The sequence below is a fragment of the Tamandua tetradactyla genome, chromosome 13 (genome assembly GCF_023851605.1).
Source record: "Tamandua tetradactyla isolate mTamTet1 chromosome 13, mTamTet1.pri, whole genome shotgun sequence".
NCBI lineage: Eukaryota > Metazoa > Chordata > Mammalia > Pilosa > Myrmecophagidae > Tamandua > Tamandua tetradactyla.
In genome coordinates, this window is record NC_135339.1 from 22,528,680 (window position 1) to 22,546,729 (window position 18,050).

Genomic DNA, 18,050 nt, shown 5'->3' on the forward strand with positions numbered 1-18,050 from the left:
GATATTCTGACATAAGCCTGAGACTTTTATAAACATCCAAACTTCAGAATATCACATTATGATTTCATCCAGAAGATTTAGCATTATAGTCACATCTTAATGATTTATCTATTGATGAATAATTTTTGCCTTATCTGGGACACTATATAAAACACTTTCAGAAATTGCTTCTTTTATTGCCATATATGCTCATTTATAGATTAAATCTGAGCAGCTGATGAATCTGCATTTTTATCTTTAATTTAGTCAAAATGCCCAATCATCACTTAGAATCATTTCTTAGATTTCTTCATTTTTTAAAATTTAAACCACCATTTCATTTCTATCATAACCATAAGAGTAATTTTTGACCAAAATAAAGGTCTTTTTTTTTTTTTACCACTGAGAAAGAATTTAGGGCACACAGTGAGCAAGTGACTAAATTTAATCTCAAACTAAGCAAATGCCCCATCCTAGTAACTCTCAGCTTATATAAATGAAATTTGGGCTTTAGTGAAATTACAAAGTAATTTCAAGATTTTTCAAGACTCAGCAGTTAAAACAAATGTTCACAAAAAATTCCACTGTAAAAATCATTTACATATATAGTACTTGGATATATCTTTTTTCAAACTACTTAGTGCATTTACATATTTAGTACTTGGATATATCTTTTTTCAAACTACTTAATGCCTACCATTTTCTATGTAAGTGTAAAAGTAAATGTGGTCTCAAACTGATATGTAGTTTTATCTGAAATATGCATTTTTATCTAAAAACAGTACTAAGAAATAATCATTTCTACTTGTGGTTTGCTAAATGATGGAATTAAGCTCTACAAAGTTTCTATTATTCAATGTTTTTGCTTTCTTTACTGAAGGGTGGAATGGGGGCAGATTTTTCTTTTAGGTTTTTCAACATAACATAGTCTCAGGTTGAATATATATGAAGGGATGAGGTAATTAGTTCCAAATGCAATCTTCAGGTATTTTAAGAAGGCTGCTCCTTTTGCATGCCAGTTAGATTTTTTAGGTAGCATTCCTAAGCAAAGCCATCTAAGTAAGACCCCACAGAAATTTCTAAACCTTAAGTCATTTCTTCAAAACATAAAGCTTTCAGTGTTCCATAAAGTATTTCTCATTGGTGCAAATGGAATATTTTAGCCTAAAGGTTTTCCAAGGTTCTTGAATATTTTTTAATTGAGCTTTAATTCTGCTATTAACACTTTCATTTTGGGGTATCAAGTTCTCTTTATACTTTAATTAGTATCTTTAAACTTTGTGAATTTGTTTGCTGTATTTGCACTTTGTACTGTTGAGATAAATGTGACTTGTGCCTGAAAAAAAAAAAGTGATATACATGTTTAAATTACTCTGACTTTGAAAACAAAAATAAATACATTTCTAAATGTGGGGGAAATGACTATTAAAAGTAATCATCTTCCAAAGAGCAATAAAAATTTCAAAGCTTGGATATAATTTAGTCATGGTTTTCAACAGTCTTTTACCATAACTGTTGCTGATTGAAAATGGCTACAATTTCTTGGGGATTCCTCCCATCAAAGAACAGTAGTCCATTTCCCCTCCCCTTGAATCTGTACTAGCCTGTGACTCCTTTGACCAATAATGTAAAGTGGAAGTAAAGCTAAGCTAGATTTGAGGCTAGCCTTTAAGAGGACTGAGAGCTCTTGCCTTGGTCTGAGCTGCCATGTGAGAAGTCCAACTATCCTGGCTGAAGAAACCACATGGAGAGAGAGAGAGAGAGAGAGAGAGAGAGAAGCCAAGTTGAGTCAAGCTTTCTAGCCATCCTCACCACAGCACCAAGTATACGAATAAAAACAACTTGGACCATTCAGACCAGAACTGCTGTCAGCTAAATAGCTCCAAGTGATACCTGTCAATAGCACATGGAGCAGAAGACTTGACCAGCCAAATCTGTCTAAATTCCTGAACCACAAAATTATGAAATCTAATAAAAACGTTATTTTAAGACATCAGGTTTTGGAATAGAAAAACAAACTGAGGTTGAAACAAATACATTTTATACTGTCATATATATATATAAAAACAATGTTTCACAACTACACTTACCCTTACTATGCTAATAGCACTGATATTTTGTGTTTTATTTGTCTTATAAAATACCAGTAGTCTGTCCCACCAAATTTATTGCAAATCTAAAATCTGAAAAACATTTTAGTAGATACTATCCATTTTACAAGAATGTACAGAAATCTAGACAGAAAACTTATAGGTTACAGGTGCCCTGATTCCTATCCAAATCTCCTTTGCTTGCACCATGCCAGCACGCTCAGGTACTACACAGTTCATAACCAGAAGTTTCTCACAAACTCATATACTTACAAGCTGAGTGAAAAGACAAGATATCTGAAGTTTGAGGTCATTAAGAAATCAGAAATGACTAAGAGGATTTGAGACGTTTCCTTTTTTTGCCACTTCTTTTTTCTTCACCATCCCTGTTGACAGATCTATATTCCCCTCTCCTTACACTTCCTTTTCCCACTTCCATTGTTACCTTACTATATCAGAACCTCTCTGGGTTTCAACTCCCTCAACTGTACAATATAAATAATATCAAGTATTATGAAATTGAGGTTTTTAAACATTATCAATTGTGTTTAATGAAATGTGGTATTCTAAAAAGTGAATATTTCATCATTTTTTAAAAAAAGGTTGCTTTTTAAAATTTGTATGAGCTTCAGAGCTAATATTGACTGGATCACTTCTAATGAAAAAGATTTCTCATCATTGCCACTCAAACCTAGTAGAACATTTTTATAGGATTTTAAATTATTAAAAGATTAATGGCTTTTTAGAAGATTTACTAGTAATTGTTTCATGTTTTATAAAAGAATACTTTTTGAAGCAAGCGGCCTGTTTAAATTTTTTAATCAGATAAACCACTCCTAAATAAGAGTATTACTGTTTACACAATACTGAAAATTACAGATAATTACTAAAAAATATGAAAAGATAGATTTAGATTTTAATCCTATTTCTACCACTTACTATACGACCACGGGCACATTACTTAACCTCTTTGAACCTCGGTTTCCTCATCAGTAAAATAGTGATAGCAATGGTTATCTTATAATTCCAAAGGCATAAGATTCAAATTGTTACTATTAGGAAAAAGTGCAAAGTCTCCAAATAAATTAAAGTGTATTAAAAATTATTTTAACCAAAATATTTTAACTCTTAAACATAAGCAAAATTTGTTTTCCAAAAGCTTTTAATTAGAAAGCACAATTTGCTCAAAATTCAAATTCACTGATCTAATCCATTTACAAAGTATACCATTTAAGTACATGAGAATGTTTATTCTTGGGGAAGAACTACATATGTGTGAATAAAAAAACTTGAAACACAAAATCTACAAAAGGTTACAAAATACACTGCCACAAATTTCTTTATATAGTTGTGCTTTTCTAGCACCTACAGAAATCACTTCGACAACTTCTCAGTTTGTATCTTCATAGTGTAATGGCATAATAAAAACAGCAAGAAATGTGAGCTCACTCCTTAAGCGCTCAACTGGAGTCTCTAGGTCTATTTCCTCAGCTGAAGACAGAAATAAGTGTGCTGATTACCTGGTGGCATTCTTGTGAGGATCAGTAAGAAAATGCCAATGGACGTGCTTGATAGTTCCTCTTAAATATGTTCTCATTATCTTAGGGGGAAAAAAAAAGAGTTCCAAAGAAGATTGATTTCTTGGTCTAGTGCCTAGTACAATTTTAAGTTATAAAGTTTAGGATCAAACCTCACCTCAGATACTAGCTGTGTTAACTTACCGATTTCAATTAACCTCTCTGGGCTTCAATTCCTTCAATTACGCAAGACAAATATTAGATTCTACTTTTAAATACCTTGTCAAGTACTAACAATCTAAAAAGTCTAAATATATTCAAAGAATTTTTAAAAATCACATGAAATTGGAAACTGTTAGAAAAGCCACATCTGACCGTGAAATCTGCTGCTACTCTCACACCCTAACTCCATGACTTACAGGAAATCACAGTTCTGGGAGGGGAACATTTCTCACCCTACTTGGGAAATGTGCACTCTTAGCCATCTCCTCTCACTCCTCCTACCCTCACTTTCCACCAGCATTGCTCACGCTGTCTTTGGAGAAACCAAAGTAGCTTCCCAAAGGTTAAGTCTGGGAGAGCCTGCTTTAACCTGTTTAATGAGTGTAAAGATGCAACATCTTGGCCAACCAAAACAGCAGTTAAAGACCTCTGAACTGGACTTGATCTCTACGGATACTAGCAAGTCTTCTCAGGAATTTGGTTTATTCAAGCATCACATAGAACTGAGGTCAAAGGTCTCTCTCTGATGCTTTTTTTTCCCATTAGAAGAAAAAAAATAGTCTTTCCTTATTTGTACTGAATCTAGGGAAGGAATGCTGTACAAATAGGGAAAGAGGAGTAATAAAGAAGGGATTCCTCTATTTGGTAGCAGGTTGGGCAAAGATAACTTAAATTCCCTCCCAATTCTAAGAATCTGAGTTTAAGGCTAAAAGTTTATACATTTTCTCTACAGAACACCCTTAGGTTATCTAAAGATAGGAATGAATGCCCCTAAAGAAGTCAAGCCTACTATGTATAGAAGAATGTATACTCCCCACAAAAAGGACAAATATTTTCTAGTTTTTTCACTAAAAAAAAAAGTGTTTTTAATACTAAATGTTTAGTACTTGAATTTAATAATGTAACCATGTTTTGTTTCAATATTGCAAATCTAAACAATCCAATTCTGTACATTTGGATGAGCAAGCGCTAAGTAAAACAAGATAAAATGGAATTTTATCAGCATACTTTAATGTGCAGCAACATGCTATCCCATGGGAAAACGCAATATAAGCAGCTCATCTTGATATGTGAAAATGGACATAACCAGTGGTATAAGTCTGAATCACTTCCACAGCTTAACCTCGTAAATCCTCAACAAAACTTAAAACAATAAGGCCTCAGCTCTGTTTAGGAAAAACAATTTCTGAAGAACACTTTTAGAAGGAACCTAAGGACTTCCTCAGTCATGCCTACAACACAAGAAAGTGTTCAAATCTTTAATGTGGTTAACTTCAAAGACAACACACCAGTAGTGTTTATTTTTAAAGCAGCTAATTTTCTTCAAGTCAATTTATTTACTCAGAAACTGAGATGCTTTTTCAGACTTCAGCTCTAGGACTAAAAGAGTAAAACACAGTTGATTTTGCTATGTCAAGCTTAAGGAATTTGAGAAAACCTCAGATACATGAATTTGTCTCCTTTACTATTCTATTTTGTAGATCTCAAGTGACCCCTCATGGATAAATCGAGACAAACTTCTTAAAAGGACAATTTTGTGATATTATGCATTGGTTACATAGTACACAATGTTACATGTAAACTATAAAACTCAGAACAGCATTGCTGACATTCAATGCTTTTGGAGTTCTAATTACATTGCAAACAGCCTAATTAAACATTTGCTAACACAGAGGAAAGAGATTCATCATTCTGACAGTTCACCAAGATCTTCTATGTAAAAGATCTTCTTAGTAAATTCCCTCTTTCAAGAGTTTACCAAATAAGCAATTTTACTGTATTAAAAAAAAAAACCCTGAACACAGGGCCTTAATAAATTGTTTCTGTATATATAGGAGAAATATAATTATTCTGAGGGACTTTCTTAGATGGACAAATGCAAGAAATGATTACTATAGTCAAAGGTCACTCCAGTCAACAGAATTATGCTATCTAGAGTGCATTTCTTCCCTCCACTATTCTCCCAGTGTTGGATTTATTTCTCACAGAAGCTCGCTCCATATAACAAGAAAAATGACAGGTTCAAGGACCATGATGTGTTTTCAGGTAAGGGTTCTCACTATCAACACTCATGAATACAAAATAATTTACAGCTAATACATGAATCCATTTTGCACCACTGAGCACTACAAACATAACCTTAAAACATCTTTAATAAAATAATTTGCTTTCACTTAAAGAGTTAAGTATCCATTAATTCAACAAAAATTTAGAGCCCCTTAGGTTGCAATGAAGTGATTAGTTGCAAAGCACTAAGGGTTATCCAACTACTTTCCTGACATCAAGTAGGAGTCAGCAGGATGAAATGTGCACATACACAGCTAAAAGCAAAGTATAAACTACCCATTGCTAGAGAAGGAACTATGTCCAAACTGGTGATTTATAGAAAGATAGCATTGTGGCTGCAGCTCCTTGAGGCATGGAATTTTATGGGGTTTCTTTTTGTGGGGTTTTTTTTTTTTTTAAATCTTCTCTATGCATGCTATAAAAAACTTTTCTCTTGTTGGGGGAAATGATACCATCTCCCTCATTTGACAGGGTCCTGGAGGAATTGATGATTATACTGTCCTCCTGAATACCCACATATGCCCCCACATATAGTTACCCTGTCTATTCACAACCACACTCTCCCTACACACACACACACACTCTGCACATGTGTATACACACACACGCACATGGGGGAGACACTGAGAATATATCAAAAACTGGCTAAAATCCCTACCTCTGACACAGTTATTCGTTCAAGGATGGGGGTGGATAAACCAGACAGGACAGAAAACTGATAAAAGGATAAAGATTTGGGCTTGTGGTTGGGGACTACCATCTTTCTTCTTACCTGGAAATAGCCTGTGAGGAATAAATCCTATACCAGAAGACAACAGAGACTAGAGATACACTTCTAGATTGAGTCATATTTGGTTCAACTTCCTAGTATGTGAGTCAGTTGAGTCACTCAAACATTTAAGAGATTTAAATCTCCAGGGATACACTAAATTCAGTCTCAGCCTCTGGAAGGCAAATAGCCAAGTGACCACTTCTATATGGTTTCTGATAATCCCTACTTTTGTTAGTGGTCAGGTTACTTTCATATATGTAATCTATTTGCGGGGTAACATAGCAAAATGGCAGGGCTTACCAATAACTAAATGTAGTTTGCTGACAAAATAGTGAGAACCTGTTAATATAGTAACCAAACTGATATACCCTACAATGTTAAGAATTTTATAATGATAATTGTTGCATGCATCTTCTTATACTAATCTAGAGAAGATGCTGAAATCGTCATGCATGCAAATGCAAATGAGAATTCAGATGTTCTTATGTTGAAAGCCAATGCTTTCCAGATCCTAAGTTTATGAACAATGTTTTTAAGACAAAGATCTTAAGTTTATAAACAAAGTTTATATTGTATAAAGCCACAGTACACACAAGTACAAACAAAAACACCAGAATAAAAACACCTAAGTGAGGGTAACAACAGTAAGTCTGCTTTGGAAAATATTCAGAAAGTATCTTTTTCAAATAGTCTATAAAACTTTAGTTTGTGAGACCACTTCATTGAGATACCCTTCCAAATCTTCAAGTCCAAACACTGAAGAGAAGTGTTTACATTAATCAGTTACTATTAGACAGGAATAAAAACTTAATTTATTGTGAAAATCTTGTGTCTGATGCTCCTTTTATCCAGATTATGGACAGATGAGTAAAAAAATATGGATAAAAATAAATAATAGAGGGGAAAAAGGTTAAAATACATTGGGTAGATGGAAGTACTAACAGTCAATGAGAGGGAGAGGTAAGGGGTATGGTATGTGTGAGTTTTTTCTTTTTATTTCTTTTTCTAGAGTAATGGAAATGTTCAAAAAATGATCATGGTGATGAATACGATGAATCCACAACTATGTGATGATACGGTGAGCCACTGATTGTACACCATGTATGGAATGTTTGTAAATTAAGAATGCATGTTTGTATTTTAAGATTTATCAATCAAAAAAATAAACATTAAACATATATAATGTATATATATTAATTCAGGGACATCCCAATCAATAGTCCCCACTGTGGTAGAACTAGCAAAAAAGATCTTTCAAATGGAGTGCAGACCTTGTTGTTCAAGATGTAGCGGAGAGGCTGGAGGGAACTGCCTGAAAATGTAGAGCTGTGTTCCAGTAGCCATGTTTCTTGAGGATGATTGAACAATGATATAGCTTTCACAATGAGACTCTGTGAATGTGAAAACCTTGTGTCTGATGCTACTTTTAGCTACTATATCAACAGAAGAGTAGAACATATGGAATAAAAATAAATAATAGGGGGAATAAATGTTAAAATAAATTTAGTTTGAAATGCTAGTGGTAAATGAAAGCGAGGGGTAAGGGGTATGGTATGTATAATCTTTTTTTTTCTCTGTTATCATTTTATTTCTTTTTCTGTTGTCTTTTTATTTCTTTTTTTAAATCGATGCAAATGTTCTAAGAAATTATGAATATGCAACTATGTGATGATATTAAGAATTACTGATTGTATATGTAGAATGGAATGATATCTTAATGTTTTGTTTGTTAATTTTTTTTAATTAATAAAAAAGTTAAAAAAAAAAAAGCAAAAAAAAAAAAACGGAGTGCAGAATGGGGACTGTAGAAAAAAATCTAGCAACTGACCCTAATGAGAAAGTGATGTTCCTACACAGTAGCAAACTTTAAAATGTTGATTATTAAAATTTTTAAATAACATTTCATAATCCCTTCCTTGAATGCTTTGGGCCAGGTAAGTTCTGGAATCCAGAATTTTATGGAATTCAGAATTTTATGGATTTTAGGAAGATAATGCAGTGTATGTACCATATATTTTTAAACCACCCAGGAAGTTTTCATGCAGCATTCCATTTCCAAACAGATTAATATTTCTACAGCAAAACATGTAAATTTCTATGGGGTAAATAAATGCTACAAAGAGTCTAGTACTAGCTCAGGATTTGCTGCCAAATTAATTAATCTCAAACTTTTAAAAAACTTCTAGTTTTCAGAGCTTTTTGGGTTCTAGAAATGCAGGCTAAAATATTGCAATCTATAATAAAGTTGTAATAACTAGCTCTAAAGTTTCATATTTATGTAGTATCCCGGAGGTCCATTCTCTGATGATGCCATTTAGCCACTTAGTACTCAGCCAAAATACATATTGTGTTTTACCAAGTTTCTCCTACTTATAATCAAGAGTCAAAAGCTGAAGGAAATACAAAAAATTAAGAAAATAAAAATAACCCATAATCCTTTCACCTAGTAATAACCACTATTATATTATGCTTTTGGTATTTTAAATTTTTGGTATACACACACACATACACACACACACACAGCAATATAAATGTATTTAAATAATTAGAATCAAAATCTCTGTAAGTTTTAGTGTGGATTTTTGTTTTGCCCCTACTAGGTACCTGGAATGCCCTTTCAACTTGAGAACTTTGGCTTTTCTTAAATTCTGGAAAATTCTCAGCCATTATCTCTTCTAACATTGCTTCTCCACCACTCATACTATTTCCCTATTTCCCCTTTTTTGCATCTCCCAGTTAGATGTAAGTTGATACCTCTCAATTTATACCATGTCTCTTAATTTTTCTTTATTCTTCCTATATCTGAATGAGTTAGTATTATCTTCCAATTCACTAATTTCCCCTTAAAAATGTCTAATCTAGAGTTTAACCAACCTATTGTTTTTTTTTCAATTTCAATAACTTTTTCCTTCTACGTATTCATCTATTTCCTATCTACCTAATTTTGATTCATAACATTTTATTTTTTTATGTCATCACTTCTTTTATCCTTGTAAGGGTCTTGAAATACTGAAAGTCACTTTGAAATCACTCTTAATATTTCCATTAGATTTTTTTTTTGTATGCTGTATTGCGGGGTCATACTTCATTCTTTTTTCCATGTGAGTACCCCATTATTGCAGTACCATTTGTTGAATTTTTTGTTTGTTTGTTTTTGTTGGTTTGGGCAGTGCATGGGAGGGACTCAAACCCAGGTCTCCCACGTTGCAGATGAGAATTCTACCACTGAACTACTCTTGCACCCCCTCCATTAGATTTTAAGTGAATTTATCTCCTTTATTTGTATTTGTTTCTTAGTATGTCTTCCTCTTGTGTTTTCAGGCTCATACTGTCCCTCTTTTCCTAGTAGTTTTAAGGTAGGTACCTCTCTTCTAGCACCCCTGGCTTCTGAGCATGGTGCTCTTATGCTAGGTGATAGTGGGAAAATTCTAGGCTTCATTATTAAAAGTATTAAAAGGATAATAGGGCCACCCAAATCAATAGGCCAAGCCCTTTATCTTGAGGCTTGCTCTTATACGTAGCAGAGAAGCTTAGCCTACCTATACGTATGCCTAAATTACATCCGGAGGACCTCTTTTGTTGCTCAGATGTGGCCTTTCTCTCTCTAAGCCCAACTCTGCAAGTGAAAACACTGCCCTCCCCCTACATGGGACATGACATCCAGGGGTGAAAGTTCCCCTGGAAGCATAGAAAATGACTCCCAGGGATGAGCCTGGCCCTAGCACTATGTGATCAACAATGCCATCCTGACCAAAAGGGGGGTAAAGGAGTATAACAAATAAGGTATCAGTGGCTGAGAGAGTTCAGATAGAGGTAAGAGGCTACACTGGAAGTCACTCTTACACAAACTTCAGTTAGACATTGCTACCTATCATACTTGCCGAACCCCAACCAAAACTATTCCTGCCAATTCTAAATAACACGTAGGGCATTACATAAGATTCTACAAAGGTCCCATGCACTAGGATAACTTTCCAGAAACCTACAACCTCCAGATGGGTCCCTGGACCAGATAACTACCAAAATGCAGAGGGGCCAGCCTCTCTAGAACATCAACTAGTTCCATCTCCCTATTCCATATTAACGACAGTCCCATCCCACATGAAAAAGTTAAAATGAGCATAGCCCAAATACCCTTAAAGAGTGAGAGAAAGATCAAAGATGATGGTGGAGTTATATAGAGAAGGTAGGACTTAACAAACGAGTATGACTGCTGAAAATCACTGCATTGATATTTCTTTTAGTCTCTAGTATCTTAGAGCAGCTACATGTAAAAACCTAAAATTGTGAAACTGTAAGCCATACCAAATCTGTTCTACAATTAATTGTTATGTTGTACTTTGAAATTTATTGCTTTTTTAAATATATGATATTTTTCACAAAAAAGGGGAAATGAAGTAAAAAAAAAAAAACTGGAGGAGGTAAAAAAAAAAAAAAAAAAGAAGCCTAGAAGCATTTTTGGCTCCTTTTGTACAGTTGCAAATTTAATCCTTTAAGATTAAGGTTTTGGGCTACGAAGGAACAGAAATCAAGGGTTCCCTGAGGGACTAGAGAGGAGAGGACATCGCCATGTGATGCAAGGCAGGGGTACAAGCCAAGGAACTCCAAGGATAGCTGGCAGCCAACACCACAATGCTACAGAATCTGGAAAGAAAACATCATTTTGATGCCTCAATTTTGGACTTCTAGCCTCAAAATATTTTCATACCTGCAGAATCGTTGATACAAATTATACTATGGATGGTGCTGCACACTTCTTGATCACAGAAAGCACAATGAACCAGGAAGTCATGAGTGTGAAGCTCAGGATACAATCAGCTATTGGAATGAACCCATGTGTGACGTTATTCCTGATGCTGCTAATTATCAGCTACGATTTTAGATATTTATTGAACACTTACTATGTGCCAAGCACTCTGTTAATGGTAGGGATAAAAAGTTGGGCAGGTACGATTATTTCACTTTCCATTGTCTTCCATCTTGAAACGTTCTACTGACCCACAAGGAATTGCCAAAAAAAAAAAAGAACAGAACTGTGAATATTCTATTTGTTTGCATAACTTTTGGTCCCTGTAACAAATGTAAAATAAGATCATACTAACTGTACCTAATGGTCTTAGTTAAGTGGGGTCAACAAATACAGTTGCCCTTTGACAGTCATCTTCTAGAACAAATTTTAAAATAAGTATCTAGAAAAGTGAAAGTTACAGTCCTACTTTATGCTGTGCTAATAATTCATTCAACAAATATTAATTTAGTACTACCAGGCAACTGTGCAATACACCAGGGACAAAGGATCATCCCTTGTGTTTCCAGGGTTCTGCATTTATTTTCCTCCTTTAATCCTTACAACAGATCACTCCCAGAACAGTGTGCTAAGTTTATAAAAATAATCTGCCAGAAAATTTTCTGAAAGGGGAAAAATGTGTTTTGTAAGGTGGGATAACAGAATATATAGATATTCCTTCCTAGGTTTATTTGGTTTCCTAGGTTTAAACACAGGTGAAGTAGGAGATGAAGGGAGAGAATAAAATGGGTGCGCGGAAGCAAAAAGGTTAGTAAATAATAATTTGGGAAAAGTTCAGTATATGCTGATGATTTACGTGCGGTTTTGTTTTCTTTTCATTATCATTAAAAGTCATGGGGCGGGCCATGGTGGCTAAGCAGGCAGAATCCTCGCCTGCCATGCTGGAGACCCAGATTCAATTCCCGGTGCCTGCCCATGCAAAAAAAAAAAAGTCATGGCCAAGAATACTTAGGGTATTATATAAGATTCTACAAAGTCTCCATGCACTACAGTAACTTCCCAAAACCTACAACTTCCACATGGGTCCCTGGACCAGATAAGTCCTGAAACGTCAAGGGGCCAGCCTCTCCAGAACATCAACTAGTTCCATCCCCCTATCCCATATTACTGACAGCCCCATCCAACATGAAAAAGTTAGAATGTGTATAGCCCAAATACCCCTAAAGAGTGGGAGAAAGACCAAAGACATGGTGGAGTTATACAGAGAAGGTCAGGTTTAACAAATGAGGATTATTGCTGAATCATTATATTGATATTCCGTTGGTCTCCAGTGTTCTGGAGCAGCTAGGAAAAAAAACAAAAACTCATGGAACTCTAACCCATACCAAAGTTTAAAATCTGTTCTATAACTACTTCTTAAAATGTACTTGGAAATTTATTGCTTGTTTGGATATAAATTATATTTTACAAAAGAAAAGTCATGACCATGTAAATCAACAGCTTTACTAGACATGGCTTACTGGCTTTCCAAGTGGTCATACCAATTTACACTTCTATAGAAACACATAGGCTTTTTCATGTTCAGTATCCTGACAATACTTGGAAATGTCAGACTTTAAAATTTTTGCCAATTTGATGGGTGTGAGGTGGTATCTTAATGTTTTAATTTGCAATTTCCTGTTACAAATTAGATTGAGCATACTTTTGTTTGTTGGTCATGTGCCTTTTCTCTTTCTTGAATCGTCTGTTGGTTTACTTGACAGTGCTTCTATGTGTTATCTTTTATTTTGTATAGGCATTCTTTATATATTCTGGATACTTATCCTTCATCAGTTCATGGTCCAACTTCTTACTTTAATGCATCTTTTACTCTACTCAAATGCAATTTTAAATCTACATGACTATTTAATTAACGTCTCACTTTCTCTGTACACTATAAGGTCCACGAGAAAAGAAACTATTCACTGTACCAAGTGCAGTGTCTAACACATAGCAGGAACTCAATAAATACCTCTAGGCTGATTTTTAGGAAAAAAAAAAAGTCATGACAAGGACTAATCCTTAACTGCTGATGTCAGAGGTAGTTACGATATGGGCTCTTAGCATTCAACCCATCCTAACAACAACCTCAGAGCTTAAAAATATTTGCTCTTATGTTACTGTGTACAGTTAAAACTGTACAAATATAAAACTGTGCGTACAGTTAAAATTGTAAAAATATAAAAAATGTACATATTGCAAACTATGGATTATAGTTAACAGTAATATTTTCTCTTTCATCAACAGTAACAAATGTACCAAATGTACCAAACCAATACTGTGGTACATTTGGTAACAAACGCCCAAACCAATACTATGGGTCAATAATAGCATATATATAATACATACATATATGCTATGATGAACAAGTAGAGATAAGCCTGAAGAAGATTAAGCAGAACTTGAGACTCATGTCTCAAGCTAGGAAGCCAATAAAAAAATCTAAGCAAAAGGTAATCTACACTTATGTTGTGGTGGCAGGAATGGAAAAGGAAAGACATTTATGAAACATTACTGAGAAAGAAAAGACCAACTTCGATAACTATATGCAGATGGTAAGTGAGTCAAAAATCTAGGTTTCAAACTTTTGAGAAAGGGAGGTTAGTGGTACCATTAATAGATACAGGAGTCATAGGAGAAGATGCAGGCTTAGGGCAAAAGATGAATTTAGGTATATTATCTGATTCTAAGTATCAGAAGGAGATATTCAGTAGGCATTTGAAATTAGGGTCTAAGAGCTTAGAGATAAACAGAAGGAAAGATTACATATACGAAAGTATCCAGTACAAAGCCTGGGCCCCTTAGGCCCTCTGCTTCCGTCAGACCAAACCATCTGTAGTTTCCCAACAGAGTCAACCTTCCCATTTCTGGCTCCAAACTTTCCTATAAAACCAAGCACTTTTCCCCTACTTTACACCTGGCTAAATCCTAGTCATCCTTCAGGATGCTCGGGTATCATTTTCCCAAACCCCACTCATTTCAAACCAAGAGGATAGTACCTGTGTCTCATGTCTTTCTATATATGTACCCAGTTCCTAGCACCATGCCTAAAATAGTAGGCACTTGAAGTAATGACTGAAAGGGCAGATTTGGCAGTTGTTCAACAAGTGCTGCAGGGAGCTGATCCTCTTAGAGGTGACTGCTAAAGAAATGAACTTGGATGAGATTTTCAAAGGAGAGAAAGCAAACTAAGTGGTCCTAAATATAGGTAATCATCACGGAACCTCTTCATTCAGGGAGCAGTTCCCAACAATGGCTCTCAACTTCTTTAAGTTCCAAATACTTCATCTGTAACACAGAGATAATTCCTCCCACCTCATAGGCACTGGGAGCATCAAGTAAGACAGCATATGTAAAGATTAGTATAGAAGGCAGTCCCCACATGGCAAACGTGAAATTGTACTCCAGGAGATTAAATGCATTTTAGTCATAAAAAAAAAAAGATGAGTATAATGCCTGGCATACTATAGGTATTCAATTAATGTACCCTTCTTTACCCCAATCCCAACTGAAAGCATGTTAGAGCCTGCTTCTTTCTTTCCAACTTTAACGACCGCTATACTCTGAAAGTTAACCCAGCCTAGAAAAATAATGGACATTTAAGAGAGGCTAGCCAAGAGGGATGCCTTCCCTACAGCAAAGTTACTCAACCTCAACACTACTAACATTTTTTGGCCAATGATTTTGTTACGGATAGCTGTCCTATGCACCATGGAATGTTCAGCAGCATCACTGAATCCTACCCATAAGTGTAAGTAGCACTTCCACCCCACCCCAGTTGTGACAACCAAAAATGTCTCCAGACTTTACCAAATGTCCCCCTGGGGCAAAATCTTCCCTGAGTGAGAACCACTGCCCTAGCACTAACTGAAATTTCCATAGGGCCTAAATCCTTTCCCCGACATCTAAAGAAATCTATCATAAACTTGTTTCCCCTACTAACTGATTCTACCCAGTAAATTATGCTTAGACTTTATAAGCCATTTCTCTTTAAAGAGTTAACCTGAACTGGAAGTTATTTCGGTTAAGCATGTCATCTCAGGTGATACAGTCCAACCACTCAATGCATTATCATTCTCTGGCAAACTCATAAAATTCAATGAAAGCAGGAACTGTCAATTTTTGTATCTTTGCACAAAATTAAGAGATTTGTCCCAATATTCAACAGTGTCCAATCTTTTATTTGCATCAAGTATTTAAGCTCATGTCTACAGGTGCGAAGATGATACTGTATAAAACCAATTTTAGTTGCCTAAGGATGTTTACAAATTTAAATAGACACTAATGACATACAAACTGCATCATATGTAACTATAATTATGATGTATCACAAGCAAATATATTGCAACAAAATAAAAAGTTATGTATACAAACAAAAAACAAGAGAAAGTTGAAAAACAAAAATTGTATTAACAGTTCACTAGGGTTTTTTTTTTGGTAAATTGAAGTTAATATGTAGAGTATAATAATTAAGAACAGACTTGGAACCAGAATACCTGGATTCAAATCCCAACCCCACCACCTTCTAGATAAGTGACCTTGATCAAATTACTTAATCTCTCTATGTCTGTTTTCTCATCCATAAAATGGAGACAATTATAATAGCCACCTTACAGGATTGTTGTGGGGAGCGAATGAATTACAATAGGTATATTGCTGAAGCAGTGCCTGGGCATGCATATTTAAATATTAAATATTATTGATCCTCATTATTTTTAAGGATTTATAAACAAAAATAAGCATACCTTGGGTGGTATAAAGGCAAATACAATAGAGTAAAGTATCAATGAACCTGCACCCAAATGTTCTGATTTCAGTCGTTTAACCAGTTGTTTCATTTGGGCTTCAATTTTCTCAGCTGTAAAATGCGAGAATTCTTGTCCTCGTTAACTCACAGGGCTGTACAGTGAGATAATAAGTAGAAAAGCACTTTGAAAATGGATGACCATTACATATAAAGTATTATTTTACTAAGGGGAAATCTAAGGTTTATATGTTTGATGAAATAGCAGAAAAAACCTAGTATCTGTCTTCCAATTTGGTGAGGAAAGTTTTGTGAAGGAAACACTAAAAAAGGACAGTCAGAAAAGTATATGCATGCAACTTAGGTAAGTCAGAGGGCCTTTGCTTTACCTTACAGAGCATGAAAGCTTTAGATGAAAACTAGAACATCCTGAGAAGTTAAAAAAAAAAAGTTTATTTTCTAGGCATAAGATAGGCACACTCAACCTTTGAGGGTAGTAGGAATACATTAAAAGCATTGGCAGGGATTTGATATTTTGCCACATGTTACCATGGCCACACTACCAGGCCCCTAAGTGACCTTTTCTTCAATTTTAAGTGTTCATTATTTAGAGCTGAAGAACACTGGTGTTAAAATAAATAGGATACGACTTATTTCAGGAGGGCCCCAACAGGTTTAGTTTGTCTGGTTTTAGATAGAAAAATCACTGACTTTCCACATGCTGTTCAAAATCACCAAATAATTTTGATGTAGCTTTTTATACTTATTAAGAAGGGGAATTTTTTTACCATTGTATTTTTTTATTAGAGAAGGTGTACGTTTACAGAAAATCATGCATAAAATACAGTTCCACATGCTATTCCATTATTAACACCTTGCATTAGTGTGGTGCATTTGTTGCAACTGAAGAAACAATATTTTAATAACTGTATTACTAAGACAGTGCGTGGTTTACTTCAGAGTTCAAGTATTTTCAATAACTTTTTTTAAGTAAAAGTTGCAATGCCAATCCATGCGAGGCAGCTATCAGAGACAGAACTGTGTCCACTGCTGCTAAAAAAGTGCAAAGAAAAAAGAATAATCAACCTTTCCTATCCACTCAGCCAAATGTCAGCCCCGCAATGCCCCGGCGGTGGCGTTGTGGGTCCCTGGCAGAGGATCTTCAAAGTTGCCGGCTGTTAGAGTCTGTGCGAGGAGCAAGGTCAAGGCGCCCTTCCGCGACACTTTCCTAAAAATCCCCAAGAATTCGCAAGTGGTTGTCACTGCCCCAGGGTACAGCAAGCTTAGGGCCTCCTCCCCGGCTAGTCCTCGCGGAAGAGGAGGTAGCCGGCTTGGATTCTGGTCAGGTTCTCATGGGTCGCACCGGCCCAGCTGAAGCAGGCTAGCACGTGGCGCCCGCAGCTTGCCTGCCACCGCCTCTGCCCACAGAACGGACACTCTGATTGGCCAAGGAGGCCGTGAGTCCGAACCGCTCGGGAGCGGACAGCGAATGGGCCAGACAAATTGGGCGGGTAAAGAGGTCGCGACTACGCGGGCAGCTCCTGGGCGCCGGTCCCGCGCGCTGACCCCACACGGGCAGCAGGAAAACACGCAGCGCCCGGCCCGCGCAACCCCACGTGGGCCCTGGCTTGCGGCAGCCGTCGCCACCCTCCTCCCCACGTCGGGGAGCGCTCACCTCAGCGCTCGCGGCGCCTCCACCTTCAGCTTTTTGGGCTTTGGCTCCTCCTCGGTCGCTGCCATCTTCGCCTTCCCACCCCACTTGGCTTGGCTGCGCTCCACCCGCCTCGGCGCTCTGGCCCCGCCCCTGTCACATCACTGCCTCCTTTTCTGCAAAGCACGCCCCTCTCCCCGCCTCTTCAGGGCCTCGCCCAGT

General features: G+C 36.2%; 1 protein-coding gene across 2 annotated transcripts in view; it reads right to left on the reverse strand.

The window, feature by feature from the left end:
* The window catches only part of ADK (adenosine kinase), a 626,273-nt gene extending 608,252 nt beyond the window's left edge, over positions 1-18,021 (reverse strand). The window contains exon 1 of one of the 2 annotated variants that reach the window (XM_077124867.1): positions 17,853-18,021. In XM_077124867.1, coding sequence (XP_076980982.1) covers positions 17,853-17,917 — 65 coding nt within the window. In that variant the 5' untranslated portion in view covers positions 17,918-18,021. The remainder of the gene's footprint in view (positions 1-17,852) is intronic. The other variant, XM_077124866.1, reaches the window with a different exon arrangement.
* Positions 18,022-18,050: the final 29 nt, after the last annotated feature.